A 25,279-nucleotide genomic window follows, 5' to 3' on the forward strand; every position below is an offset into this window, starting at 1 on the left:
GTCTTTTGAGCAATTTATAAAGGCTTGGGCCCGAATATTTTATCCCCAAAAATGAATGCAAGTTATTTTTAGACATCCAGCAGAGCATTTATGTAGGCAAGTCTGTGACATTAAAAAAGTTCTACTGGAAAAATAGTATGTGAATTGCTTCTTGAATCAGTTTTGAGTTGCTCAGATCACAAAATATTGGTAATCGCAATGCTGCACAATGTACAGAGACAAAGTACACAGTTAGGATTCCTAGTTATCTCAAAGGGCAGAGCAAAACAAAATGTATGCAAAGTTTCCCGTGCCATCACCTTGTGGTTCTAGTTGCTCTTAGCTAAAGCAGTATCTCCATTCCAAGGCCAGTTATGAGTACAGACTCTGAATTCCACTTATTTCAGCCCTTTGTCATTAATACTGGCTTCTTGGACAAGTTCCAGAGAATCCCTCAAGCCAGCCTCTGGATTTCCCTCATGATTACTGATCATCTAAAACTGGTTCATGATGATTTCTTATCACTTGGTGACTCATGGTTGGTTAAAATCATTGCATTTAATAGTAGGGTACAATATTTGAAAGTTCTAATTGCAGTTGCTCATATATTCACATCTGTAGGTTAGATCTCTGAGAGCCCAGATGTGAAAGCTTTTCAATTATGAGATCTATTTTCTTTCAGCAGTCCAGGTGCCACTGGCAACCCTATATCAGTTAATGGTTGGTGGGTCCAAAACCAACATGGTAGAGAGTGGGTAGAATATGAAAATAACACAAAGGTTTGCATGAAACTGGGCAGAGGGTTGTGAGAAATTTCATATAAGAAGATTTTTCTCAGCTCTTGAGAATGTTGCTTTCACAGAAATTTATGCTTGTAGGCTTATACATGAAATATATAATATCATAAGGAGGAAACTGCTTTTACATAGTGGCATATTGTGAAGACTTTTCCACTTCACTGAGTCAGCCAGAGGAGGGCTATGCTTAGTTCATATAGAGAACTCTGAATTTCAAAAAAGGTATTTTTTTTTTGGGGGGGGAAATAAGTCAATGACCTCCAATTTAGTTGCAGTCAGTGAGAGACTTTAAGGCTTGAAACAGTAGGTGAGAGCTTTGAAGAGTATTACTGAGTAGGAAATGCAGGAAGAAGATAGTTTGAAGTCACTGTTCTGCTGTGAAACAACATGTGCACATTAGTAGTACACATATCCTTTTTTCACTTTTCTTTTAGAAAATGCTTTGCCTTCTCTTAGGAGATTGTGAAATTGTCAAGGGAAGTTTACATATGATGATAACACATTGGGTCTGGTTTATATTAGTGGGTAAGAAGTTTTGCTTTAGTGGAAAAAACCTATAAGTATTAGAATTACAGAAAAAGAGCATTAGCTAGCAGGAAGCAAATATTTGGAACACCAGGTAGCCACTTACTCTAGCTATCACCATCCTGTCATGCAATGCATGGAAGGTAATGATGCAGATTTATTCAGCTGCTAATAAATTTCGAAACTTTTTGCTAAGTTTCATGTCTATCCTATATAGTCCCTGCCCTGTTGACCAAACCATTTGATGCCAAACATGGAAATTCAAGGCAGATGAAGATGAATTTGTCCACAGCTGTCAAGAAACAAATTGCTTAAGAATATTGCTATTCAAAGAGTCACAACAAGAATCAAATTATTTAGGGCTTGGAAGAAGGGTCACAGATATTTTCATTGCATGCCCCAGTATGCCACATTTTTCTACACTGAAAAAATAGTCTCTACTTGATGAAAAAGACAATATCTAAGTATTGCTGAAAGTCCCTTTCTATCTAGATATATCTAGATAAGTTATTATTGAGAATTAACAGATCCTTGTGTAAATAAACATGTTTGATAAACTGATCTCTGATTGAACTGTAATCTCATAACAGAAAGAAAATGGAAAACTGCAAATTATTTTCTATCAGTCCACAAAATCCTGATCAATAGGAACAGAGAGAATTTACATATTATAAGTGAGGTATGCCAGGAACTAGAATCACAGTAGGAAGTTTCCCATGAGCTTGGAGAAGCCAAATTTGTTTTAGAAATTCCAAAACTTTTAAAGGGTTAAGGTCCTGCAGGAGTTGGGGAAAACACTATTTAATGAGCATGAAATATTGACTGTTAGAGAAAAGGATTAAGATCAGGATTAGGTTAGGATTCTTAAAAACAAGAAAAGGAGTAAAAGAAACTGGTTGTCTAGCTAAATTATTGATGAACAATGGTGTTCACACTCTTTGTAAGAACCTATGTATTTAAACTAATATTATGATTGTACAAATAATATATATTTTAAAACATTGTTCTCCCCCCATAATATTCTGTTCAGCATCCAATCTGAAGTAAAGTTCTGATGAACATTTTATGCCAATGCCATGTCTTCAAGCAAAAACAAAGTAAGTCCAGCTGCTTTTTGAAAAAGCACCTTTAGACAACCATGACTTGGATGACTAAGACATTTCATGCCAAATTTGGGGAGACAGAGCTAAGGAAGAGTTTAGCACACATCACTTTGGACATTGTAGAATGATCAACAACAGTGGAAGGGAAGCTAAGAAGATACAAAAACTGAGATATTAATAATAGAACACCAGGAAAATGATGTTATGAAAATTACTCTTTCAAATGCTTCTCCAACAAGGGGCTTGGAACCATGAATAGGGGACTTCTTGCAGAATATAAACATTTGCTAGCATGATTACCTATCAAGTGAAATAAAATAATTATTCATTGGAAATATGTAACAAAGGATCCTCATCAGGTTGAGGAATGAATAAAAAATATCCCCTGTTATCTTACCTAGGGCTGTTCTTGCTGGCGTGGCATCTTTTTTAATCCAAAATGATACCCAGGATAGGACAACAGTTAATATACAGGGAATGTATGTTTGAATAGTGAAGTATCCCATTCTTCTACTTAACTCAAAGTATATAGTCATGACTATATAATCACCTGCAATAATAAAAAAATGATAACATTGGATGACCAGTTTGCATTATTTCATTTACAATTTAATGAAAATGTAGTTAAGTGCAAATAAATAATATTTCCACAACCATCTGCAGTGTAAACAGTAAGACTCAGCATTGTCTGATTACCTTTATATATTGGATGGCAAGATCAAATAGGATGGAGGACAAGTGTCCTTCAAGTTAACATAGACATTTTGATATAATTTTCTTGGCAACAATGGGGAACTAGTTCATCAGCCCTGAGATTTCCCAAACAACCGTTAAACAAGTCTGCCCTGTTTAACTTTGTTAAGAGTTTTCAAATTCATTCTCAATGGACTATATGGTGGAATTAGTTTACTTCTCTATACAGCTGAAAAATAAGACAAGCTTGCCAAGTCTACTCTGTGATATGGTGGTACAGAGAAAATAGTACACATGGAGGACAGTGATGTAATTGATGATGGTAACCACCACACAACCACTGTTTTTGTATTAAATGCACCAGGGGTGATGCTGTTTGTCCAGCTGCCTGACTGATGGAACAATTAATCAATCAATTCAGGGCTATGAATTTTGTAGCAGTCTGGATGTAGCACTTTTGTTGACAGGGTGATGTCTCTGCTTTTTAGTGTGCTGTCTAGATTTGCCATGGCTTTCCTCCCAAGGAGCAAGCGTCTTTTAATTTCTTGGCTACAGTCCCCATCTGCAGTGATCTTGGAGCCCAGGAAAATAAAATCAGTCACTACCTCCATTTCTTCCCCATCTATTTGCCAGGAATTGAGAGGGCCGGATGCCATGATCTTGGTTTTCTTAATGTTAAGTTTCAACCCACATTTTGCACTCTCCTTCTTCACCCGCAACAAGAGGCTCTTTAGTTCTTCTTCACTTTCTGCCATTAGAGTGGTATCATCTGCATATCTTAGGTTGTTGATATTTCTCCCGGAAATCTTAATTCCAACTTTTGATTCATCTAGCCCTGCTTTTCTCATGATGTGCTCTGCATATACGTTAAATAGGCAGGGCGACAGTATACAGCCTTGCCAGACTCCTTTCCCAATTTTGAACCAATCAGTGGTTCCGTGTCCAGTTCTCACTGTTGCTTCTTGGCCCACATATAGGTTTCTCAAGAGACTAATAAGATGGAGCTTCTGGGTGGCAAGGCTCCGTTGCCGGCAGCCATTCAGGCTGTCAGCCCCGTCATTTTGTAGAACCACCGAAAACAGCGTCGATCAGCTGTTTTGGCAGCTCGGAAGTCTGCTCCTCAGGAGAAGAGGAGGGGGTGAGCACCCAGGCAGGGGTAGAGCTCTCCCAGACCGCCAGAGTTGAAACTCTGGTGATTGAAGGATTGAGCCCCCTCGAAGCCTGAGTTTGCTCCGGACCTTGGGATGCCTCTGCTCCAGGGCTTTGGAGCAGAGCAGGATGCAGCAACCATCCCTGCCAGTGAGAGTGAACTTTGGATTACTTGGATGCAGGCAGAGCTGTACAGGAGAATCATGTTAAAGCAAGTATATGATCTTTAACTCAGTGGACTTTGTGGAGATTTCTAAAAGTGAAAGTGCGCAACAGATTTAAGTGGGTGAAAATGGCTGCCAAATCATCTAAAGTTCCTAGAAGCATGGGGGCTTCCCCGGTGCAGCAATCTTCATTACAGGCTTTAATGCCCCCTCCCCCTGCACCTGCACCTGCACCAGCTTTGACAGTAAAAGATTTGCAAGATGTTTTGCAAGAGGCTATGAAAAAGCAATCCCAACAATTAGTTGAACTTATGGATGAGAAGCTTACAGATCTTATGGATGAGAAGCTAACAGAAATGAGAGCAGACATCTTACTTGCATTTCAAGACATGGCCGTTTGCATTGAGCGTTTGGACGAGAGAGTGGAAGAACAGTCAAAATAATATCAGATTAGTTGCTAAAATGATGGATGCTGAAACTGTGATGGATAAGATTGACGACGATTTAACCATGGTGCAGTACCATGAGATGGAGTTTGCTGTGATAATTAGGGGCTTAAAAGAGGATTCTAAGGAAAATTTGAAAAAAGTAGTTTCAGAAGCCCTGGAAGGCGTTTTGGGGCATTCAGTAGAAGATATTATGGTGGATATAGACAAAATATTTTGTGTTAATTCATGGATTGCAAGACAAAGGAAATTACCTAGAGATGTGGTGGTTTATTTTACAAAGAGAGCAATTAGAAATGAGGTCATTCAAGCTTTTTATAATAGTAAATTTGCAATTGCAGAGCAAGACGTTTTGATTTTAAAAGAGATCCCTCCAAAAATTTTAAGAAGAAGAAAGGAGTTTGCTTTTTTGGCAGAAGAATTAAGAAGACGGGATATACAGTTCAGATGGGAGATTCCAGTGGGTATGGTGGTGATGTATGCACGCACGAGACATTGTCTTCTTACAGTGTTACAGGCACGTGATTTCTATGCCAATGTTTTAAAGGCAGTCCCTATACCACTTTTGGAATCTAAAAAGAAGAATGGTGAGGGAGAGCATCAATCACAAAGTAAGAATGCACAAGGTGTTAAAGGAGTTACACAGCTGAAAGATGGAGAATTCCAGAAAGTTACAGGAGTGGATCAAATTTCAGTATCATCGGAAGAGGTTAGAGGTCAAAGAATGACACGTGCTGCTGCTAGACGAATGAGACAAGAGCAAGAGCAAGAACAGCAGAGAGTTATGATGGCACCTCAAAAACTCACTTATAGTGAAGCAGGGGGAGGAGAGAGGCCAAAGAGAGTGCAGGTGATTTTGGAAGAAGCGCTCCAAAAGCTTCAGGTCGTGAAAAATGGTGACAAAGCTTCTAACCTGGAATGTTAATGGTCTAAATTCACCACATAAGAAAAAGAAAGTATTTCAATATTTAAAGCAATTTAAGAACGATGTTATTTGTCTACAAGAAACACATATTAGAGCCACAGATCAAAAGTACTTGTTAAACTTGAGGTTGGGTACACAGTTTATTGCTTCTGTGACTGATAAGAAGAATGGAGTGGTGGCTTCCGGTGGCTCCGTGGCGCCGGAGACAGCCTTCCCGGGCTGCCCGCAGCTCAGCTGTGTGATTTTTCGCCCGAAACAGCGCCGATCAGCTGTTCGGGCGAATTTGAAGCCCCCTCCTCGGGAGAAGAGGAGGGGGTGAGCCCCCAGGTGGGGGTTGAGTTCTCCGGGGCCGCCTGAGCTTGGAGCTTGGGCGGCTGAAGGATTGAACTCCCCCGTAGCCTGGGCTGCTCCCAGCTGGCTAGCGTCTCTGCTCCGGATTTTATGGAGCAGAGCCAGGCGTCTGCGACCATCCCTGCTTGAAGGAGAGACTATGAAAGGAAAAGAGCAGGCAGAGCAGTACAAGAGGGAAAGATGAAGAGATGAAGAAGATTATTTTATTTTACTCTCAAGCTTGATGGACTTTGCTTAAAACTTAAAGTGAAAGTGCGTCACAATTGTAAGTAAAAGATGGCGGCTAAACCTCCCCCTAGAACTTTTCGGAGTGCTGGAAATTCTCCGGTGCAACAACAATCATTACTGCAGGCGTTGCATTCTCCTGATGTATTGACTTCGAAGGATCTTGAAAGACATACCCAGTTAATTCTGGAGTCAATGGGTGCTAAATTTGCACAGATGGAGGAGAAATTGGAGAAATTGGAGCAGAGAATGGAAGAAAGGATGGAACAGAAACTTAGAGAGATGAAGGCAGACATTTTGTCCTCAGTGCATAAAGTTGCTAAATGTGTGGAGGTGCTGGATGACCAAGTGCAAGACTTGACTCAAAAGAATGCTATATTAGAAGCAAAAGTTTTGGAAATTGAAGATTTAAAAGACAAAATGGACAGTGAACAGAGTCTGGCCCAATTTTACCAGATGCAGTTTGCTGTGAGAATTAGAGGCCTAAAAGAGAATATTAAGGAAGATTTAAAACAGTTGGTTTCTGAGGCTTTTGAGGGGGTATTGAATCATCCAGCATCTGAATTAAAACAAGGTATGGACAAAGTGTTTCGTGTGAATTCGTGGATTGCTAAACAGAGAAAGTTGCCTAGAGATGTGGTGGTTTATTTTGTAAAAAGGGAAGTTAGAGATGAAGTTATACAAGCTGCCTATGATACCAAAGTTGTGATTGCTGGTCAAGAAGTTTTGGTTCTAAAAGAAATTCCTCCAAAGATTTTAAAGAGAAGGAAGGATTTTATTTTTCTTGTGCAAGAGCTCAAGCAAAGGGATATAAGGTTCAGATGGGAGATCCCAGCTGGGCTGAGCTTCATGTATGATGGCAAAAGGTACTGTTTGGGTAATGTGAAGCAAGCGCATGACTTTTACAACAATGTTTTAAATGTAACCCCATCAACACTTCTGGAAGCTGCAGAGGGATCTGGAGAAGGAGAACATCAAGAGGATGAAGATGGATTGATAGACGAGAAGGGTACAGGAGGAGTTCAAGCTGCAACTCTTTTGGATGATATTAGAGAACAGAGGGTGACGCGTGCTGCCTTAAAACGCTCAAAAAAGACAAAAAAATAAGACCAGCAGAAATCTATGGAACTTCCACAATATACTTATAGACAAGTGGTAGTTGTGTTTTTAAAAGTTTTGGGATGATATGTATGGTAACAGAATCTTTAATTTGGAATTAATGGACAATTTATTACAGAGGAAGAGGAAGAAAGTTTTGTGGGTTAATGCGGGTTAATTTGTGTAAGAACTATCTATTATAGTCTATTTTGGCTAGAGAGGTTAATAGGGATAGGTGTTTGTGATGTGGAAATGAGAATATGTTTAGGTAATAGGGAAATGTGGAAGAACATAGATGGGAATGATGCTAGTTTTCTTTTATTTTAGTTTTTTATATATATTTAGTATTGTTAAGGATTGGCTTACTTTATATAAGCTAGAGAGTGATGGATTTTAGAGTTTATAATTGTTAGTATATGATTGTTTATGATTGCTTTTTAGATATATACCTTGTATTTTGCTCTGGGAAGTCGGAGGGGGGGGAGGGGGGAGGAGGGGAAGTGGAGGGGGGGAGGCAGGGGAGGGAGGAGGGAGAGGGGGAGGGGGGGAGATAGGGGGGAGGTAGGGAGGGGAGGAGGGAGGGGGAAGGGGGGTTTTTTAAAGGAAAATTGTATTTTTTAAAACTTTTCAATAAAAAAAAAAAGAAGAATGGAGTGGTGATTTATGTTAAGAATACTTTGACAGCGACTTTAATTGAAGCAGATAAACAAGGAAGATATGTTATGATTGAACTGTTAATAGAAGCCAAGAAAACGCTTTTGGTTGGATTATATGCTCCTAATCAACAACAAGGAGATTTTTATAGTTTATTACACAGCAAGATTATTCAGTGGGATTATAAATCTTGTATCTTTATGGGAGACTGGAATGGCGTTTTGAATGTACAAATGGACAAGGGAGGTCTCTTTAAAAGCATCCCAAGTCATGCTAAACTGCCTAAATCTTTTTTTGAGATGAAGGATGACCTGGAACTGAGAGACATTTGGAGAGAAAGGAATTTGCAAGAAAAAGACTTTACTTTTTTCTCCGACAGGCATCAATCTTTTTCTAGGATTGATTTTGTATTAATTACCAATGATTTCTTTTCTAAGATTAAGAAGATCAAGATTTGTCCAAGAACTATATCTGATCATAGTCCAGTATGGTTAGAGATAGAAAAAGATAATAGGGATAGACGGCCTTGGCGCTTAAATGAAAATGTGGAAGAGTGGAAAAAACAGATGAAGGAATTTTTTAAAATTAATATGCATAAAGGTACTTCTATTGAGATGGTTTGGGATGCAAGTAAAGCTTATATGAGAGGTGTATTAATATATTTGAATAATAAACATAGACGTAAATTGGAATTCAGGAGGAAAGAATTAGAGGAGGAAATTAAGGAAAAAGAAAAGGCTTTAATTTTGAATCCATCTGATGGGAAAATCAAAGAGGTAATTACTTTACTTAGGGGTCAGTTTGACAAGTTAATGGCAGATCAAGTGGCAACTAATTTGCGGTATGCTAGACATAATACTTTTTGTAATGCTAATAAACCAGGTAGATGGTTAGCTTATTTGTTAAGGAAGAAGCAAAGGGCTGCTAATATAGATAGAATAGAACATAAGGGTAAAATAGTGTATCAGCAGAGTCTTATTAAAAAGACTTTTGTTGATTTTTATTCTAAGTTGTATGCTAGAGATAAGATTAGAGATGTAGATATAGATGATTATTTGACAAGAGCTAATATTCCTGTTCTTACGCAAGAACAAAAGGAAGAGATGAATCAATTGATAACTGATGAAGAAATTTTTTTAGCAATTAACTGAAAGTGGGTAAAGCACCGGGTACCGACAGATTAACTGCTGTGTACTATAAAAATTTGCAGTTAGAAATGGTGAAGCCTTTAAGGGAATTGTTTAAGACAATTCAAATGGGAGCAGGGGTACCTCCATCTTGGAAGACTGCTTTTATTTCTTTGATTCCGAAGGAAGACCAGGATGTCACCCAAGCTAAAAATTATAGGCCAATATCACTTTTGAATACTGACTATAAGATATTTGCAAAAATTTTAGCCAACAGATTAATGAGGGTAATACAACAAGTAATTCATGGTGACCAAACTGGATTTATAAGTCATAGACAAATGAAGAATAACGTGAGACATATTGTAGATTTATTGGAATTTTTGGAAAGAAACAACCAGATCCCTGCAGCGTTGATCTTTTTGGATGCTGAAAAAGCCTTTGATCAATTGGATTGGCAATTTTTGATGAAAGTATTAGAGAAAATGGAATTTGGGGATAAATTTTTACAACCAATTAGGGCAATATATCAAAAGCAAACAGCCCGTATAATAGTTAACAATAGCTTGACTGAACCATGTAATATTGAAAAGGGCACAAGGCAGGGGTGCCTGTTGTCACCTCTATTATTTGTTCTAACATTGGAAATATTACTGATTAAAATACGTGATTTGGAAAAAAATAAGGGAGTTCAAATAAGAGACCAGGACTATAGATTGAGGGCGTTTGCAGATGATCTGGTTGTTACAGTAATCCAGCCGGATTATTCAGTTGTAGAATTGATGGAGATAATAATGCAATATGGGAAAGTTTCTGGATTTAAGTTCAATGTACAAAAAACTAAAATATTGTCTAAAAATATGACTGTATCACAAAAGGCTGTTTTAGAAGAGCTAACAGGATTTGAAATAGTTAAAAGGATTAAATATTTGGGGATATATCTGTCAGCCTCAAATGTGAAGTTATATAAAAATAATTATGAAATGTTATGGGGAAAAATACAAAAAGAATTAGATAGTTGGAAAAAATTACAACTATCTCTATTGGGAAGAATTGCGGCTATGAAAATGAATGTTTTGCCAAAATTTTTATTTTTATTTCAAATGATACCTATACTTAAAAAGGATTTAAATTTGGAGGAATGGCAAAGAGGAATTAATAAATTTGTTTGGGCAGGAAAAAAACCACGAGTTAAATTTAAGATAATGCAAGATACGCGTGAAAGAGGTGGTCTTAAAATGCCAAATTTTAAATTATATTATGAGGCTGCTGCTTTGTCAGCAATAAGTGACTGGTTTAATTTAACACAAGGGAGATTATTAAATCTTGAGGGTCATGATTTGTTATTCGTGTGGCATGCATATTTATTGTATGAGAAGAAGGTGGATAGTGTGTTTAAGACACATATTTTAAGGTGTGCTCTGTTGCGAGTTTGGAAAAAGTATAGACATAAGTTAAGCTACAAGTTACCCATTTGGACAATATGGGCAATTACTAGCTAGATGGAAAGAGGACCAGAAAACTGGTTTTTCAATGACTGATGAAAACTTGGTAAAGCAAATTAGAGATCAAGGACAAGCACATATAAAGAGGATATATAATGCATTGATAGAAATTGATTCAGAAACGGAACTCGTTAAAGACTGCATGGTAAAGTGGGCTCAAAATTTTCAAGAAGTTATAACAATGGATACTTGGGAAAAGATCTGGGTTAGAAATGTGAAATTCACACAGGCCCAAAATTTAAGAGAGAATTTTTATAAAATGTTATATAGATGGCATTTAGATCCTAAAAAAATTAGCAAGTATGTATCTGAATTGCCAGCCCAAATGTTGGAGGTGTGGTTGTGAGGATGCAATGTATTTTCATATATGGTGGACTTGTAAAAAGGTTAAAGCTTTTTGGATTAAAATTTGGTGGAATATGCAAAAGATATTTAAGAAAAGGATAAAGTTTTCTCCACAATTGTTTTTATTGGGTATTATTACAGAAACTGTTATAGATATTAAGTTGATGTTGAATTTAATTACGGCAGCGAGACTTTTAGTAGCGCAATATTGGAAGAAGGAAGAACTGCCGACTATAGAAGAGTGGACTTTAAAAGTTTCTGACTTGGCGGAGATGGCAAAGATTTCAGCGTATTTGAAAGACCAATTGCAACAGAGATACATTGTGGAATGGAGGAGATGGATTGATTATATCCAGAATAAATATGGGACTAAAAAGTTTCATTTAGCATTTGAATAAGTAGTGGATCTATATGATGTATAACTAGTTAGTAGTTTTTATTAATATTTTGACGATGGAGAGTTAAAGTGCGATAGAATTTAATGTTTTATTGTTGTTAGAATATTTTAGATTATGTTTGTTTGTATTTTTATACCCTGTATTCAGCTCTGGGAAGTCGGGGAGGGGGAAGGGTAGGGTAGGGAGGGGTTGGGGAGAGGGGAGAGGGGAGAGGGGAGGGGAGGAGGGGGGTTTTTTGTATTCAAAAATGTATTGTAAAACTTTTCAATTAAAAAAAAGAGACAAATAAGATGGTCTGGTACACCCATCTCTTTAAGAACTTGCCACAGTTTTTTATGATCCACACAATCAAAGGCTTTAGCATAGTCAATGAAGCAGAAGTAGATTTGTTTCTGGAACTCCCTAGCTTTCTCCATGATCCAGCGTATGTTGGCAATTTGATCTCTAGTTCCTCTGCCTCTTCAAAATCCTGCCTGTACTTCTGGTAGTTCTCGATCCACATACTGCTGGAGTCTAGCTTGTAGGATTTTAAGCATAACTTTACTAGCATGTGAAATGAGTGCAATGGTGTGATAGTTTGAACATTCTTTGGCACTGCCTTTCTTTGGAATTGGAATGTAAACTGATCTTTTCTAATTCTGTGGCCACTGTTGAGTTTTCCAAATTTGCTGGCAAATTGAGTGTAGCACTTTTACTGCATCATCTTTTAAGATTTTGAATAGCTCAGCTTGAATTCTGTCACTTCCACTAACTTTCTTTTTGCTCAGTTTTTCTAAGGCCCACTTCACTTCACATTCTAGGATGTCTGGCTCGAGGTCAGTGACCACCTCATTGTGATTATCAGGGACGTTAAGCTCCTTCTTGTATAGTTCTTCTGTGTAATTTGGTATGGAGGCGATGGGCTCTGGACTGAAAAGTCCTACGGCCACATCGTACACGGCTTGTCCGCTGAGGCAAAGGAGTGCCACTGCCTTGGCCCGGTCGTCCGTGATCTTGTTGACCAGCAGGAACCCTTCTACCTGGCCCCAATGCAACTCCCAGCACTCGGGATGGCGAATGTTGAATTTGCGGATGTGACCGAGGTTGGCCATGCTGTCCCGGTTGTGGGTACTGCTTCGCGGTGTGAGGAAGTTGAACTTCCCGCTGGTGACTTCAGCTGTGACTAGCTCTGAACCGTGGAAAAAAATCTCTTTTTTCCCTCAGCTAGTGACTTCAGCTATGCGAAGCAGTAAATCCCACCTTCGTCGCCAGTGCTTCGTCCGCAGAAGAAGTATGCAAGACAGCTGGCTAACGAAAACCTTTTATTGACAAGAACCGGGCGAGGAACAGTCTCACAATGCCTCTATTTATATTCCCAGCTGGCCGACTAGCGACCAATCAGGGTTGTGCGCGGACCAATCGGCGATGGTGAGCTTTGACAGCTCGGAGCTGTCAAGCTGTCTTGCGCCTGCGCAGTTACAGGCGGTTTTGACAGCAGAGAGCTGTCAAATGGTAGCGCTTGCGCAGTGGCTACTGGCAGCTTTTGACAGCTGTCAAAAGCTGCCGAAGGGTTTTACCTCATAACTCTTATGAATTGTATTTGGCCAATATTGGAAAATGAAAACCTACCAATGGAAGAAGAATTAATTAAGAAAATTTTAGATTGTGCAGAAATGGACAGATTGGCATAAAAGATACAGCTAGAGGGATTTAAATTATTTAAAAGAAACAGACCAAATAAAAGAGGAGGTGGAGTTGCTCTCTATATAAGAAATAACTAAATCTGTACAGAAATACAGCACAACAATAATGAAAACTGCCTTGAATGCATTTGGATCAACATAAAAGGGGGGGGATGACATTGCCATAGGTGTATACTATAGGCCACCCAACCAAACAGAGGTAATACATGAACTTTTCGCTAGTCAGTTAACTAAGGTGTCATGGTTCTGATAGATGAGACCGGAAGAAAATAATAACATTGAGGCAATTGCATTCCTCAAAGTATACTTTTAATGGCTACATAGTATCGGCACAGTCAAAGGTGAAACCAAGACTAAAAGTTCCCACCCCCTAAAGGTTACAAAGCAAAAGTTGAACTCCCCACCCCTGCAGTTGTCATAAATCACAATCCCCAAATTAACTACTTTGATGGGCTTTCTAACGGTATCTCCAGCCCTCCAAAACCTAGGCAGCTTGACTTTGGTTCCCACAAGAAAGTATTTCTTACAGCTGAACTAAAAGAACACATCTCCTCCCCCCTCCCATGGCTGTGGCAACCAAAAACAAAGTAATGATGGCTGCAGACAGATTCGTTTGAAGGGTTGACATAAGGTATGTAGGAAGCATATCACAATAGTACTTGGGGAATTTAATTACCCTGACATCAACTGGGAGACAAACTCTGCACCAAGTGGAAGATCAAACAGATTCCTGAGAAACCTAGCAGACAACTTTTTCTCCCAAAAAGTAGAGAAGGGAACTAGGGGATCAGCCATATTGGACTTAATTCTCACTAACAGAGATGAAACAATAGAAGATGTTGAAACCACAGGAACCTTGGGGGGGGGAGTGACCATGAAATATTGAAATTCAACATTATGCAAGCACAAGCAATAGAACACAGTCAAACTAAAGTCTTGGACTTCATGAGAGCTAATTTCAACAAACTTAGAGAGAGCTTAGGAAGGATTCCATGAATGAGAATCCTCAAGGGGAAAACAACTCAAGAAACTTGGGAAATTTTGAAAAGTGAAATTATAAAAGCCCAGTCTAGCACAATATCAACGAAGAAGAAAAATAACAGCTCTCAAAAGAAACCAGAATGGCTGCATAGAGAACTGTCTGATAAATTGAAAGACAAAAAGGACAAATACAAAAAGGGGAAAGATGGGCACATAACTAAGGCAGAATATCAGCAAATAGCCCAAGCCTGAAAAGAAGAAGTGAGGAAAGCTAAGGCTCAAAATGAACTAAGGCTTGTGACAAAAGTAAAAAAAAACACAAAAAAAGCTTCTTTCAACATCTAAAAGACAAGAAAAAAGTTAAGGAAATGATTGGTCCATTAGTGGGAGAAAGTGGCAAGAAGGTGACAAGCAATAGGGAGAAAGCAGAACTACTCAACTCATTTTTTGCATCTGTATTTACACAAAAGAATAAAACAGTTCAGCCTATCAAAAACAGTACCATAAAAAAATTAGAAACACAAGTTAAGATAGGCAAGAAAATGGTAAGTGAGCACCTGTCCACCCTTGATGAGTTCAAATCACCAGGCCCAGATGGATTACACCCTAAAGTTCTGAAGGAACTGGCAGATGTGATCTCAGAACCACTGAACTATAACTTTCAAAGATCCTGGAGCACTGGGGAACTACCAGAGGACTGGAAAAGAGCTGATGTAGTTCCCATCTTCAAAAAAGAAAAAAAAATGGATCCAGGAAACTACAGACCTATCAGCCTGACCTCAATACCTGGGAAAATCTTGGAAAAGATAATCAAGCAACAAATCAGTGAACACTTAGAGGCAAACAAAGTCGTTACTAAAACCCAACATGGGTTTGTCAAAAACAGATCAGGCCAGACAAAACTTATTGCATTCTTTGACCAAGTGACAAAATTAGTGGATCAGAGGAATGCTGTTGATATAGTTTACTTGGACTTCAGTAAGGCATTTGATAAAGTAGATTACAACCTACTACTTGATAAGATAGAAAAATGTCGGTTAGACAGCATCACCACCAGATGGATTCGTAGCTGGCTAACCAGCCGTACTCAGCATGTGGTCATCAATGGAACTACATCTATATGGAGGGAAGTGTGTAGTGGAGTGCCCCAGGGCTCTGTCCTGGGCCCAGTGCTCTTCAATATCTTCATGAATGGTTCTTCATTTAGGCACTTTACAATGCCTTGGTAAGACCACACTTGGAATACTGCATCAAGTTTTGTCACTATGATGTAAAAAAGATGTTGAGACTCTAGAAAGTGTACAGAGAAGAGCAACAAAGATGATCGGGGACAGTTGCTGGAATTGGGTATGCCTAATCTAAAGAAGAAAAGGATGAGGAGTGACATAGCAGTGTTCCAATATCTCAGGTACTGCCACAAGGAAATGGGAGTCAGGCTTTTCTCCAAAGCACCTGAAGGCAGGATAAGAAGCAATGGATGGAAACTAACCAAAGAGAGAAGCAACCTAGAACTAAGGAGAAATTTTCTGACAGTTAGAACAATTAACCAGAGGAACAATCTGCCTCCAGAAGCTGTGAAAGCTCCAACATTGGAAGTTTTCTGAAATGGTATTGAGATAGTGCAAACTAAGGTACCAACTCAGGTGTAACATTTTTACCCAAAGATTGGAGAGAAGGCCTGAAGGTATGAAACTTTGGTTCATGCTACAGCAGAGCTCTTAAGGCCTAAGCCTCTGACCCATGTCCTACTTCCCTCTCCTTGTGAGCCAACAACTGTGCTCAGCCGTTAGTATTTTTATCTTGACCCAGACATATGCATCCTGTTGTCTTCCTCTGAGGCAACCATATATCACATGTAAACTCTTTTTGCTGAAAACTCCTTTTTCTGTTGTTTATCCACACTAAGCATATTTCACTTCTCCATATGATGTTATCTACATTACCATATAATATTCCTCCCTATGTAACGCTTATACTATGACGTATGAATACCAGATGAATGTAACTGTATAAATGTATGCTGCTTTGGACCTTTCGGGGTTCAGACTCTTTCATGCTGAGTGCAGTTTGAACCTGCGCAAATAAACTTCCTACATTGAAGAGCTTGGCCTGGTCTCTGTCAATTTTTCCTACTTCAGTATAGGGTTTCCTGCCTGAGCAGGGGGTGGACTAGATGACCTCCAAGGTCCCTTCCAATACCATCATTAACAACAACAACAACAACAACAACAACAACAATAATATATGGAAGAGGGAAAATATGTCAAATTGCGCGTTATCCCTTTGGTTCAGTAGTGAAATGTTGTCTATTTCCTTTGTAATGTGCAAAGGAACACAATTAGGAACTCTCCCATTTTGAACTCCTTTGATAAGGTAATTCATATAGCAGAAAGAATGTTCAGAAATATTTTGATAGGAAAAACGTGTTATACATTGTAATTAAATTTGTTAGTCTTCAAAGGTTTGATGAGAATCTTGATTTTTTGACTACCCATAGACTAACATGGTTTCTCTCTTACAGTGTTTACATTGGAAAGTCAGGTGATCTTACCTTAAAAAGCCATTTGATCCCCAATCCTGACTGATCTTCAAGAAGCACTTACTAGTTGGCCTTATCTACTTGTTTAGATAAGGCTATCCTCCTCTGTTTCTGACAGCCAGCAAGAAAACACATTTTGCTTTACTGTAGCATATAAAAAGATGTAACTACATTCTAAATATGCAGCGAGGTGGCTGTGAGGATCTGACATTTTGCTCTTCTCCTGCCATCAAATGGGAAGGCTGCATGATGCCAGAAAATACCACGGTTCTTTTCAAATAGGTGGAATTGATCCCTACTTCAGGTACTATTTATTTCAATATCCTGAACATATAGGGATAATGAACCTTAAGCTTCCTAATTAGAACGAACTATGCTGGTGGGGAGCCAGCAATAAACTGGATTTCTGCTGCCAGAAGAATAAATGAAGAGGTGGTGATGGTCTATTTGTATTTGTGGTTGGAAGCTGAAGCAAATTCTTGTGGTATTCATAATAACTTCAATTTCTGATTACAGATTAATATACCATTATAAATGATAGCAGTGGGAATGAATGAACTGAGCTGAAATATGATTGGCAACAATTTAGGTAAAAGCATTTATGCAGATGACTGTAAATTGAAGGAAGTATTTATAATGGCTATAAAGGCTTGCATTTTCTTACATTCACAGGACAGCATGAAGATGTCACTGTTAAACCATTTGATGTTATTTTTAGAACTTTATCCCTTGGGTGATAGAAAAGGATAGCCTCCCCCCTGACATTTAGAAATATGGTTTTACTTTCAATTCTATGATGTTTATATGACATGAATCAGTATTGAGTAATTTGCATTAGAGGCACTCACTCTTCCTGAGGCACTAATCTTTCATTTCTCTTCGGCAGACTGTAGCATTTTCACCAGCTCAAGGAAAATGTCAAAGAAAATGTTTTCTTAAATGACACTGTCTAAAGTTTGAAAAGCTGGTGCCTGATATTTAGTACATAACCAATTTCATTTCATTTTTTAAGTTGCTAGCTTAGGAATGGGCACTCTCAAATGTCTTTAAAGGTCCCCATTGTTCTTTCTCTTTTATATTTGTATTTTTTGAAATATTTATTCACTAGTAATGAAGACGTACTCTAAAATGAAAGCCGCTTCAGATAGTAAAAGTACCATATTGTGCAGAATAGGTGCACAACCTGGCATAGAATTGAAACTTGCATTAAAAATGTATCACAGACCAGAGGCTTTACTAAGAACTATATTTCTGGCAATCATTACCTTCTCACCCATATAAATATTCTGAAAAAAATGGATGTGAATTTTTTTTAAAAAAAGTTTTAATATTCCAAAATAGTTTTTAAGGAGTTCTAAAAGGTTCCTGCTATTTGCTAAAAGAATTTACATTTCTTTTTTGCTTGATGTTTTTGTATTTCTTAACCAATGGCTTTTGAAGTGAATGAGTGAGTGAGAAATGGAATGAAAATTTGAGAAATTTATTTTTCAGCCCACTAACAGACCCTAGCAATTTTGACTGATCCCAAAGCTAAGGAGGGTTAAACTTGATGTGTATTTGTGTGGGGAAATCACCCAAGACATTTCAGTAGTGCAGGCTGACTGGCAAGGGACATATCTCAACATGGACATGCTTCCCCCCCACAAAAAAAAATTACTAGAAATCAAATTCATTTCAAGGGAACCTGCACTTTGCCCCCCAAAAATGTATTTTTAAAGTGTAAAATATGTCTTAATTCAGTGCTCTAGCTCAATGAATTTATCTATAGATCTCAAAATATATATAGTGAAAAAAATTGGAACAGAAATGTTAAAAGTGAAGTCTTAAATAAGATGGATTGGCCTGATCTATACATCTTTATTTATTTATATATTTATTTATTATTTAAAATTATATACCGCCCTTCTCCCGTAGGACCCAGGGCGGTACACAAGGCAATTAAAACAATATAACAATACAAAAGTTAATAACAAATTAAAATAAATTAAATTATCCTTAATTAAAATCTAAAACCCTTAACTCTAATTAAAAACCCAATTGCAATAGGTTAAAAATTAAAAGTTCTCAGTCCTGGCCGGAAAGCTCAAAGAGCCAGGTCTTCAGGTCCCGGCAGAATGAACGAAAATCTGGGGCAGTCCTGAGCTCTACGGGTAACTGGTTACAAAGGGCAGGCATGCCCACAGAGAAGGCCCTCCCCCTGGGTGTCACCTTCTGGCAATCCTTTGCCGGTGGCACCCTGAGAAGGCCCTCCCTGTGGGAGCGCACAGGATGAAGGGAACTTGATGCTGGCAGCAGGTGTTCCCTCAGATATCCTGGACCCAAGCCATTTAGGGCTTTATAGGTCATCACCAGCACCTTGAATCTCACCCGGAGGGCAAACAGAAGCCAATGCAGCTCGCAGAGCAGAGGTGTTACATGGGAGTATTGGGGAGCCACCATCACAACTCACGCAGCCACATTCTGCACCAGTTGAAGCCTCCGAGTGGTCCTCAAGGGCAGCCCCATGTAGAGACCGTTACAGTAGTCTAACCGGGAGGTCACGAGTGAATGAGTGACTGTGCGCAAGGCATCCCGGTCCAGATAGGACCGCAACTGGCACACCAGGCGAACCTGGGCAAAAGCCCCCCTGGTCACAGCTCCTATATGATCTTCAAAAATGAGCCGCGAATCCAGGAGGACACCCAAGTTGCAAGCCCTATCGACGGGGGGGTAACACCTCACCCCCCATCATTAAAGGTGGAATAGGATGATTCACTCAAGATGCCTGTACGCACAGCTACTCAGTCTTGGCAGGTTTGAGTTGGAGCCTGTTTCTCCCCATCCAAACCCGAACCACCTCCAGGCAACGGGACATCACGTCGAGGTTATCACTGAGTTGGTTTGGGGTGGAAAGAAAAAGTTGGGTATCATCGGCATACTGATGATACCCCACCCCAAAACCACGAATGATCTCACCCAGTGGCTTCATATAGATATTGAACAGGAGGGGAGAGAGGACTGACCCCTGAGGAACTCCACAAACAAGAGACCTCGGGGCGGACCTCTGCCCTCCCGTCAACACCGACTGCGAACGGCCCAAGAGGTAGGAGGAGAACCACCGTAGAACAGTGCCCCCCACTCCCAACCCCCTGAGACGCCGCAGCAGGATACCATGGTCGATGGTATCAAAAGCCGCTGAGAGATCTAATAGGACTAGGACAGAGGAACAATCCCTGTCCTGAGCCCGCCAGAGATCATTCATCAGCGCAACCAATGCCGTCTCTGTGCTGTACCCGGGCCTGAAACCCGATTGGTACGGGTCAAGATAATCGGTTTCCTCCAGGAACAGAGGAAGCTGATGCACCACCACACTCTCAACAACCTTTGCTAAAAAGCGAAGGTTGGAGACTGGACAATAGTTATTCAAAATAACTGGATCCAGGGCAGGCTTCTTGAGAAGGGGTCTCACCACCGCTTCCTTCAAGGTGGCGGGAAAGACACCCTCACTCAAAGAAGCAGATATCACTGCCTGGAACCAGCCTCATGTCTCCTCCTGAGCTGAATAAACCAGCCAGGAAGGGCACGGGTCCAATAAACAGGTGGTAGAGCTCAGCCTCCCCATAATCCTGTCCACCTCCTCGGGAGTCACAGGATCAAACTCAGTCCAGATAATACTCTCAAGACTGCTCGATTCCTCCCCATCAAACTCTGCCCAGTCAGAGTCCAAACCAGTCCAAATCTGAATGATTTTGTCCACCAGATGCTGGCTAAACTCCTCGGCCTGCCCCTGCAAGGGCTCCTCCCTCACCTCCTGGGAGAGGAGGGAGCGAGTTACCCTAAACAGGGCAGCCGGGCGATTATCTGCGGACGTGATGAGGGTGGCAAAGTAATTAGACTTCGCCGTCCTCATCGCGCGAGATAAGACCTAGTGAAAGATCTTATTCGCAATCGGTCAGATTCAGACCGGCTGGATCTCCAACAGCTCTCCAGACTCCATCTCTGACGCTTCATCTCCCGTAGCTCCACAGAAAACCATGGAGCCCATTGGGATCTGCGCCGGATCAGGGGTCGCAAGGGTACAACCCGGTCAAGCGCCTCGGTGGCGGCTCTCTCCCAAGCCTCCACCAAGGCATCAGCCGGGCTGTGAGTGAGGGAGATAGGTATAGACCCAAGCGCCGTCTGGAACCATTCAGGATCCATTAGGCACCTGGGGCGGAACCACCTGCTCGGTTCCGCAGCCCAGCGGCGAGGGGTAGCGTATTATTGGATGCTATTTCTATATCCTGGGAAGATCAAAGGACTCTTTACAACTAATACAGGCCACCAGGAATTGGAGAAATGGAGGCCATGAAGTCTTTCTGGTGATGCAGCATTGATAGCTATCTGTTACTCATAATCCCTTTTTTGGTGAATCCTGCTAAAAGTCCAACAGTCATTGCTGCCTGCCCTGAAGCCCCAGTGATTCCAGTCTTCAAAGTGAGAAGATTATTTTCCTTATTTCTTTTTGGCTCCTCCAAAGATTTTTGCTTGCTAAACCTTTCTAATATTGCCTTTAATATGGCACAAACAGATTCTTAATTCTGCTTTCAGGGATCTCTTTATTTCTTTATTAAACAAATTTATATGTTTGCCTGATCTACCTATTCCATCTACCAGAAGGAACTGTAGATGGTAAACAAAATGAAAACATAAAAACTAAAATGACCTTCTTGTAAATTAATGCTTTTAAAGGTTATAATTCTTTAGGCAAGGATTGCTAAAGTGAAATTCTATAAGCAACATATTCTAGGCATCATATCCTGTAGAAATGAATTGCATCCTTTTTTTCTTTTTGCTGTCCAATATTCACTCCTAAATATAGACTCTACTGAATGTTAGTAAAGTAATACAAAAAGCAACTCAGAGCACTTAACTTCATTCAATCTCTCTAGAGTGGAAGGGATATAGTAGTATAGATTTATTTATTTATTTAGTGTAAGGAAATGAATGTAGACAAATAAGTAAGGACAGAAAATAAGTAATGTATGCAACAAACCACAGTGATGTTGTCTGACACAAGCACATAACTAATGACATTTTCTGTGGTTGCTCATGCAAAAAGCTATATCAACAAACATTAAATAGCCATTAATTGTTCAGAAGAATCCTATTACCCAAAGTGACATGTTTCAGTTGATTATGCTGGGAGTTACAACCTAACAGATGCAGAAGGTCCAATATTGGAGACATACACAGTCTCATATGTGTTAAGAGCTTTGGAAAGGTAATATGGAAGAATTAAATGAATTCCCTATAGCAAGTTTGATCCATGCTTAACACCAAGACTTTTAGTTCATAGCTTGTGCAAAGTCAATGCCCTGAACTCAGACAAGACTAATATGTATGCTAATACATAACCAAAACTATTGTGTATATTTATGTGTATGTAATAAAGCTTATATGATTAAAAACACCTTCAGATCAGGTATCTGGTTAACTGGAAATAGTGGTAATCAAGAGCATAGGGAAAGATTAATGTGTAAAATGTACTAAAAATAAGGGAAGCTGTATACATTGAAGTTTCATATACTTCTCCTTGAATAGATGTAGTTCTTGTGGTGGAATCAACTTAACAGATGGTCTTAGGATGGCATCCGAGGACAGAGAACTAAGGACCAAAGCAGTGATAAAAAAGATGCTTGTGGGGGAGGGCTTGTCAACCAGTAATGATTAGTTTGTTCACTTTTATTTTCACAGCCTGATCTTCCTTGAAATGTACCAAAGATCATAATGACTTACTATCTTTTTGGTAATAAGTGTTTTTTTATGGTTATAATTCTTAGAAACTAAAATAGAATAAAATAGAATAGAATAAAATAGAAACTCTGTAAGTAGAATATTTTATGCCATGTATCCCATAAGAATGAATTGTACCCTTTTTCTTCTTTTTTGTTGTCTAAATTTATCATCCTAAATATATACTCTATTGAACATTGTAAAAATGTTATGCTAGCAATGTCAGCTCTTGCATACTCAATGGGATGTACTTCTGATGAATTCGTGAAATATGCTTACTATTAGAGCTGGTCCTTTTAAATCTTGAAGCAAATACCTACGTTTGGCCTCCCTTTGTCTCTTAAATGATGGCCAGATCTTGAAACTGATCTTCACAAAATGTAGATATGTACTGCAGAAACTCATGCAATATACACATTATTTACTCCAGAGGACTTTATTATTTAGCAATTAATTAAGGAAAAGTTAAGGAAAAAAAGTTAACTAATTTCTAATTTCTCTATGATCTAATTTCTCCTATGAAATTCTTTTTTTTCTAAAGGAATTTGACTGAAATGAAAGAAAAATGACATCCTATGTTTAGAAAAAAGAACCATAGCTCATATTTTACCATAGGCACCCATTCCTAACTACAACGACATCAAGTGATAAAATGACAAAACAATGCAAACTTTTTTTGGGGGTACATGTATGGGGGGACAAGTTTGGACTTTCATTGTATGATACATGTTTTTTTTAGCAAACATCCACCTTGTCCCTGCAGATGCCTATTATTTCACCAGTGATGTTTTTGTTTATATATGGTAGTAACCTCAGAACTATTTTACAATATTGGAATTTTAAAAGGGAATGCAGACCTGTGGTCATGCCCCCCAATTGCCCTAATTATTTATTTGTTTGCTTGCTTGAAAAAAAATTAGGCTCAATTCACAGGTTGATTTGTAATAGAAATATCCATTAAGCAATGCCTATCTAATGACTGCTGTCCACCCATCATATATTATTTAGGCCAATTGCTTCACAGTTCTTAAACTTTTGTAGAATCTTTGTTGTTGCTGTTGCTTTTGAAATAGTCTTGATTCTTGGTGACTGCTTGGACAAGTCCATGATTTTTTTTTGGGGGGGGGTAAGGTTTTTAGAAATTGTTTGCCATTACCTGCTTCCTAGCCTTCTTAGAACGTGACTGTCCCAAGTTCATCTAGTTGGCTTTGTCTTTAAGATGGGACTATAACTGTGGGTCTCCTGGTTTCTGGGCTGATGACTTAAGCACTATACCCAATTGGCTCTATATAGACCCTTTATAGAACCTGACAGGTTGGAAATTTCCTATGTCCTTTTTAGATCATTGGGAGAAGTAGCTTGCTTTTGACCTAAAGCCTGTAAAGTTATACAGTCATTTTGTCTATCTTTTTTCTGGTAAAAAATCTCTATCTTATAGACAGAGACATTACTTAGAGTAGAGCTTCTTAAAAGTTCTCTTGTTTGTATTATGGGGGCCAGGATCAATTTAGGGGGTTTGAATTGTATAAAGTTATATTGGGACTCAAGAAAAGTATTTCCCTTTCATCTTAAATCCACCTGTAATGTTAATCTAGAAGTGCGGAAGGAAGGAGACCCACTCCTAAAGTTCAAGATTGCATTGCCCCCCCCCCCAAATTCCTTAAAACATTCTACATAATGGAAACTATGGGGAATCCTTCAAATGGAGTTCCTTTTAGGCTGTGTGCAAACTAACTTCATACGCTCTTGCCCTACGTCAGCTGTTGAAATATTATTTTATTGAGAAAAGTGAGAGTAATATGGTAGACAATATTGTTTTCCTTTCTGGTCTGCCTCTCTTGACTGATCTTTTCAACAAAGGATGGGGCAATTCAAGAAAAAAAAATTGTTACATTAGTTCAAATAAATTGAAATGGGAAATCAAATAGAACATTGCACAATTACCTTCCTCTGGCCCTTGATGTTGTTCCATCAAAATTTCTATGGTACAACTGATTAATTCAGTGCATTCTACAAAGAACACCATGGTTCCAAATACCATATCACTAACTTCTGAAATTATCAGGTCACTACAGAATACCCCAAAGTACAAATGAATAGAAACTGCAGAGATCAGCTTCTGGAAAGCCTGGATTTATAAAATTATGTCACTGAAGAGTGACTTGTAATATAAATAACTATCAATATTTAAATGTACTGTTTTCTGTAGAGGTTTGAGTTGTTGTTGTTTTTCTTTTATACAAAAATGAGAACAACAATATTGATGCCTACCAAAAGGAGTTCTTTTGAACATGTTTTTGGGTGGTTTTTGGTTTGCTTTTATATATATTAAGTAAGGCATTCATACATATTTTGATTTAAACTCTATAATCTCTGTTTGTCAAGGGCAGATATTCAGTTTTAAATATTCAGGAAGAAGAAATGAGTTGGTAATAATCTTGTGTAATCTTTACTATAACTTCCAGCCACTGTTGATTAATACATATAAAATATAGAAACACACAAAATATAAGAATCTTTAGCAAAGAAAAAGTGTTTTTGTTTTAAACAGGAAATTTAGCAGTTAATGCAAATAATTAATTAACTGCATTTTACTATTTTTCCTGAAACTTGTAATCTTTCATTAATGTTTGGCTGTTTGTCATGAAGTTAATACAGTGTCATATTCATAGGTGAGGTAATGAAACATCATTGGGATCTATTTTGTACTGTATAACTGCTTACATCATTGTGACCACTGCTCTGCTGTATAATGGAATTGCTATAAAGATTTGCACTTCAGCTTGATTCTGACTTTTTCCTCACATAATTCTCTCATACAAAACATAATTTATGCTTC

The 25,279-nt window shown here is 38.8% G+C and overlaps 1 protein-coding gene across 1 annotated transcript in view; it reads right to left on the bottom strand.

The window, feature by feature from the left end:
- The window catches only part of GABRG3 (gamma-aminobutyric acid type A receptor subunit gamma3), a gene marked incomplete at both ends in the record, with an annotated part of 721,182 nt that overhangs the window by 7,175 nt on the left and 688,728 nt on the right, over positions 1 to 25,279 (bottom strand). Inside the window, one exon of the mRNA XM_083361521.1 lies at positions 2,802 to 2,954. Coding sequence (XP_083217647.1) covers positions 2,802 to 2,954 — 153 coding nt within the window. The remainder of the gene's footprint in view (positions 1 to 2,801; positions 2,955 to 25,279) is intronic.

Source organism: Vipera ursinii (genome assembly GCF_947247035.1).
Source record: "Vipera ursinii genome assembly, chromosome: 4".
NCBI lineage: Eukaryota > Metazoa > Chordata > Lepidosauria > Squamata > Viperidae > Vipera > Vipera ursinii.